The sequence below is a fragment of the Triticum aestivum genome, chromosome 3A (assembly GCF_018294505.1).
Source record: "Triticum aestivum cultivar Chinese Spring chromosome 3A, IWGSC CS RefSeq v2.1, whole genome shotgun sequence".
In the NCBI taxonomy this organism is placed as follows: Eukaryota; Viridiplantae; Streptophyta; class Magnoliopsida; order Poales; family Poaceae; genus Triticum; species Triticum aestivum.
Genome location: NC_057800.1, coordinates 45022750 through 45028930, shown reverse-complemented (window position 1 = coordinate 45028930; position 6181 = coordinate 45022750). Strand labels below are relative to the sequence as shown.

Sequence of the window (6181 nt, the reverse complement as noted above, 5' to 3'; positions counted from 1 at the left end):
AAATTTCATCATCTCTTTTGCATAAAAAATTTGCCATCTATATATTCAACTATATTGTCATACCACTTCACATTTTTATCTTCTTCATATGCACACATAATTATTCTCAAACATACCAACATCATCTCAATCAAATAAATTTGTTAAATAATATGGTGTCACATATGCAAATACATATCATCTAGAGTACCAAATTTCACCATATCTTTTGCAAATATAGTATGCCAACAATAGGATTATCTACACATACACACATCATCTATCAAACCAAATATAGTATGCCAAAGTCTATTTTACATACACAAATCATATATTCATCACCCCTCTTAATTCAAAAAAAAATCCTATGGACAACATATACACAAAACGGAATTGATCTTACCTACATGTTCAACTACACATCATCTACTGCCTACCTAATCATCTATCAACTACAAAAAATTTCCTAAAAAAAGAAACCATCTACTCATCTAACATCACCTAGTGTTGAATAATGCATCCAACCAAAGAGGGGAAAACAAAAACAAATTGGAGAGAATAGGGGAGAATACCTCAAAGAAGCTTGGGGGGGTCAGATCTGTGAGTTTGAGGGGTTGATGGAGTAGATCAAGAGGGGTGGTGGTGGGAGGGAGAGAAGGGGCGACGAACTGCCCCCTGTTCGTCGAACCAGACGCCAGAGAAGATGAGATTGGGATGGGTGGGCTGGCCCCGCAGCGTTATCCACTTACCGGGGCCAGACGCCACGGTCCCTGGCGTCTGACCCCTTTGCCACGTCAGCAGGTCAACGGGCACGCGGGCAGTGCGGGCCAGGGGCCAGACGCCAGGGTCCCTGGCGTCTGCTTCGTAACCCAGACACCATGAACCTTGTCGTCACCGAAAAAGGTCAGAAACGATTTTTTTTTTGAAACGAGGTCAAATCGGAATTTTCTTTGCACAATGGGTCAGAACAGTAATTTTGTCCACGCAACGCACAGCACACTGTCCCCTCTTCCTCCTCCTCTATCCTTTCCGTTGCTCGCCGCCTCGGGATCCCCCGGCGCAGCGCAGAGCAAAAGAACTGAGCTGGCCTTGGCTTGCGTGGGAATGTCTCGGGCCTCCGTCTCTGCGCAGCCAAACCCACATTTATTTGCCACCTAAAAGGGGCACACCACCCCACCCCAGCTTCAATTCCTGGCCAGCCGCATCGAGAAACGCAGAGGAGGTCGCCCGCTCGCGACACCGGAACCACCAATGGCGGCTATATAGCCAGTAGGGCAGGCAGACTGGAGGGGGAACAGAGGTTCTTGTTTGTTTTCTTGCGGAGAAGTACCGTGATGGGTCGTGCTCGCGGCGGAAGGCTGCTCCCTGTCCTCGCCGCGCTGTTCGTGGCGCTGCTCCTCATCTCCGGCTGCGCGGCGGAAGGGGAGGACGAGGAGGGCTCACCGGTGCCGGCGGAGGAGCCGGAGGCGCCCATGGAGGACAAGGAGAAGGCGGCCCTGTACGCCGCCATCGGGAGCTTCGTCGGCAAGGCGTGGAACGGCTCCGGCCTCTTCCCTGACCCCTGCGGCCAGACTCCCATCCAGGTTCGTGCTCGTCATCCCCACAGCTAGCTCCTTTTCTTTACTCAGCGTCTTCGGTTCTTGATTGATTCATGGGAAATGGTAGCTTCAACAACTCTGAGCAAACTGAGGATTGTAAAACACCAAAATTTGCCCCCTTTTTTCATGGATTTATGCCCAGTCAAATCTTTCCTGTTCTGCATTACATTCTCTTGAGATTCACCACAAATCGCTGCAGAAAAGGATCCCGATTGTTTGCACAGTACATCCAATTGTCTTATCTTGGGACTGCACATTGAGATGCTCCGAACAAGCGTTCCTCAAACATGCTTTTTATCGCAAGATCTCGTCAAATTCTCAGCACTGTATCATCGCTCCAAGTTCCCCTGTTCTTGCGTGCACCCTCTGTTTCATCCCTTTTTCACCTGCAGCAGCTCTCTCACTGTTCGCTCCATTGTTCCTCAACTGTTTCTCCTCGGAAAATGCAAGATTTACTACTAGTACTCCACTGTTTGGATGAGTGAGACGAATCCTCTGTTCCTCGACCTTCGGCCTCGCGATTCTTGCCTAATTTGGGAGCTTATTTTCTTTCTCCTGTGCGCAACAACTTTCTTTCCTCGCACATGATAAGAATCTGTGATTTGAAATGTCAATGTATTCTTAAACGCATCCCATTTCGTCCTTCCTTTTCCATGTCTCTGTCCTCTTGCTCTTTTGCTTTGCCCGAAGAATTATTGGTACCAAGTACTAGTGCTACTTTTTTTACTTTCACCGATTTAACACTTGTTACCTTCATATACAGTTAGTTGGTTTAACCTGGTTTACATCTGCTGGGAATTATTTACAGTCTCAGTTGTACTACCAGAATCACATTTTGAGTGAGACATTTGGTTATTGGATCCAAATTTGTTACTAGTAATACTTCTCAATTTGCCTGCAATTTTACTGAGTGATGATCTGGCATTCAATTTTACTGAATTCGATATTCAAATTCAGTGCAATAATTGGTTCTTGGACCCCCATTCTGTTGTTTTCTGCAGGGGGTGTCATGTGACCTCTTCAATGGCGTGTGGTACCCAACGGTGGTCAGCATCGGTCCGGTGCTCGACAACTCGCTGCAGTGCGCCCCGGACGCAAGGTTCAGCCCCCAGCTGTTCGACCTCCGGCGCCTCAAGAGCCTCACCTTCTACGCCTGCTTCCCGGCGGCCAACCCCACGACGATCCCGGCCGCTAGCTGGGACAAGCTCTCCGGCACCCTCGAGACGCTCGAGTTCCGCTCGAACCCGGGCCTGTCCGGCGCCATCCCGGCGTCCCTCGGCCGCCTGGCCAGCCTGCGGTCCCTGGTCCTCGTCGACAACAACCTCACCGGCGCCGTGCCGTCGGAGCTCGGCGGGCTGGCGAAGCTGCGGCGGCTCGTGCTGTCCGGGAACGGGCTGTCGGGCCCGGTGCCGGCGACGCTCGGTAACAACAACCCCCAACTACGCCGCCTCGACAACGAGCAGCTGCTGATCGTGGACATGAGCAAGAACTCTCTAACCGGGTCTCTGCCTCCGTCGCTAGGTGGGCTCAAGGGGCTGCTCAAGATGGACCTCAGCAACAACCGCCTCGACGGCCGCATCCCGCCGGAGCTCGCGGGGCTCGAGAGCCTCACGCTGCTCGACCTCCGGAACAACAGCCTCACCGGCGGGCTCCCCGATTTCGTGCTGGCCATGCCGGCCCTGCAGGACCTGCTGCTCTCCAGCAACCCGCTGCTGGGAGGCACCCTGATGCAGCGCGGCTGGGAGAAGATGGCGAGCCTGGCGACGCTGGACCTGTCCAACGTCGGCCTCGCCGGCGCCATCCCGGAGTCCATGGCGGCGATGCCCAGGCTGCGGTTCCTGGCGCTGGACCACAACCGGCTCTCCGGCACCGTGCCGGCCAAGCTGGCCGCGCTGCCGAGCATCGGCGCCATGTACCTCAACGGCAACAACCTGACGGGGGCGCTGGAGTTCTCGGCCCGGTTCTACCAGAGGATGGGCAGCAGGTTCGCCTCCTGGGACAACCCCGGCCTGTGCACGGCGGAGACGGCCGGCGGCGCGCCGACCGGCGTGGCCGTGTGCAAGGACGCGCAGGACCCGCCCCGCGTCGGCGTGAGGGACGGGATGGATGGGGGCGGGAGGAGGCCCGAGGCGAGCTCGAGCCTCCCGGCGTCCTCCTCGTCGTCTGCCATGGTCGCCGTGCTCTGGTGGTCGGTGCTGGCTCAGGGGATGGCGATGGCGTTGTAGGCAGCAACAAGTTCAGATCGATTAATGCTGATTCTGCATAAAACATCATATATCTGCATAAACCATAAACTATATGTATTTGTCGCATTATCCGCCCCAAACAGATATTTACAACCAAACCTCTCATATCCGCCCCAAATGCCTGGACGGGCTGCGCTAGCTTGTCACTTCTGCATGATTAACTAATTCATGTAGACAAATTATTAATTCTGGCCCACGTATCTGCGCTAGCTTGTCACTTATGCATGATTAACTAATTCCTGTAGACAAATTATTAATTCCGGCTCACGTATCTTACCGAGGGAATTACACAAACCATCCACTATTGATGCTGATTCTGCATTGCGAAATTGCTTCAGGGACGACACTTTACGCACGATCTGCAAACGGTGTTCCTCTCCAACAGCACCAGCATCAGCTAAAAAAAGGAAAACAAATAACCTCCTGCGTGCACACTCACTGCTGGCCCTCCACGTAAGATCGTGCATATTTGTGGATATTTGTGGACGACACTTTACTATTAGGGCATATTTGTGGATATCATATGTATGCTGATATTAATTTAGGGCATATAAATAAGAGGGTGCTTGGATACGTTTTAGTCCCATGACTAAAAGTAGTGGGACTAAAACTTGCTAGCCTCACCCATGCTTGGATCCAAATACTAAAGAGACTAAAATCAAGTTATTGAGCATTTATTATTCTCCAAACCCTCCAATCCAGAACTCGCATGTGTTAAAGGACTGGAATTAAATGAGGAGAGAGAGGGCTAATTGTAAGGACATATTTATCCCTAAATGTTTTGGTGATTGATGACAACGCATTTGCGGACTAATCGTGTGCCATGAGTTTTCCAGACACTTCTTTGCTAGGCACAAGACGATTGGGTGCCCCTCGAAGACTGACGAAGACGGCGTCTTTTCTACGTTTCTTTTTGGTGGATTTGAGTCGTATGAAAGCCGTACTATTAAGAGGGGGTCCGCGTTGGAAAGGTTTGGGTGAAATCATCACGTACACGTCTCCTTTTATCCCCTCCTTCCTTGGAGCTTCCTTCGTTTTTCCTGCCTCCTTTAACTGGCTGCTGTTGTGGTTGCGGTAGTACTGCTCCTGGATCAACGGTAGTACCGTAGGCATCCACGGTAGTACCGCGCGGTGGCGCGGTAGTACCGCTGGTGCTCACGGTAGTACCGCTCCCCTGGAGCCGCACTACCGCTGCCCACTAGGCTAGTGCCACCCCCTTGCGGTAGTAGGAGCGGATGTAATTTTTTACATCCGCACCTGCCGCGGTAGTACCGCTTTCGCCGTGCGGTAGTACCGCGCTATGCGGTCAGGCAGTAGTACCGCCCCTCGGTAGTACTACTGTGTCGGGTTTTTGCTACTTCCGTTTATTTGCGGAAGTAGGCACGGAAGTTCACCTTCCCCCTGGCTGGGACTTTTGCCGTACCGCATGGGAGGCGCGGTAGTACCGCGCGTGCGGAAGTACCCCCCCCAGCTTGCGTCTGTTTCTGTGCTGGGGTCGCGGCAGTACCATGGGATGGTACGGTTGTACCGCACTGCCGTGCGGTAATACCGCTTGGTTGCAAGCAGTAGTGCCGCACGGCATCCTAGACGGTTGAGGTCACCGCGAAGCCATAGTCCATTGTGGTGAAGCTTCGTGGTGTCGTTGGGAGCCTCCAATTGAGTTGTGGAGATTGCCCCAACCTCATTTGTAAAGGTTCGGTCGCCGTCTCCAAGGGCACCAATAGTGGAATCACGACATCTCGCATTGTGTGAGGGCGTGAGGAGATTACGGTGGCCCTAATGGCTTCTTGGGGAGCATTGTGTCTCCACACCGCTCCAACGAAGACGTACTTCCTCTCAAAGGGAAGGAACTTCGGCAACACATCCTCGTCTCCACCGTCTCCACTCTTGGTTATCTCGTGCCTTTACTTGTGTAGCTTATTTGTTTCATATATCTTGCTTGCTTGTGTTCCTATTCGTGTTGCATCATATAGGTTGCTCATCTAGTTGCATATCTAGACAACCTACTTTGATGCAAAGTTTAAATTGCTAAAGAAAAGCTAAAAATTGTTAGTTGCCTATTCACCCCCCCTCTAGTCAACCATATCGATCCTTTCAATTGGTATCAGAGCCTCGTCTCTCTATTAAGGACTTTACCGTCCAAAGAGTATGGTTGATACCGTAGACGGTGCGGAGGAACACTCCGTGTGAATCCTATCTCGTCTACGGGCGATGGGGGAACTTCGGTCTCTCGTGAGGAGTTTAATGTGGCCTTGGAGACATTGAAAACCTCCATGACGACCGAAATTGAAAGCATGTTTACTAAATTTCTTGAGGGGCTTAAACTATCCACCGCACCGTTGAAAGTGGGTGATCCCG

The 6181-nt window shown here is 51.9% G+C and overlaps 1 protein-coding gene across 2 annotated transcripts; it reads left to right on the top strand.

Moving 5' to 3' along the window:
• Positions 1–975: 975 nt before the first annotated feature.
• LOC123060134 (piriformospora indica-insensitive protein 2) lies at positions 976–4012 on the top strand. Of its 2 annotated transcripts, XM_044482707.1 has the most exons (3): positions 979–1562; positions 2579–2999; positions 3099–4012. In XM_044482707.1, the coding sequence occupies exons 1-3, from the start codon at positions 1314–1316 to the stop codon at positions 3800–3802; spliced, it is 1374 nt and encodes a 457-aa protein (XP_044338642.1). In that variant the 5' UTR covers positions 979–1313; the 3' UTR covers positions 3803–4012. The 2 variants fall into 2 exon arrangements, with proteins under 2 accessions (XP_044338641.1, XP_044338642.1); XM_044482706.1 differs by having other exon boundaries at positions 976–1562; positions 2579–4012.
• Positions 4013–6181: the final 2169 nt, after the last annotated feature.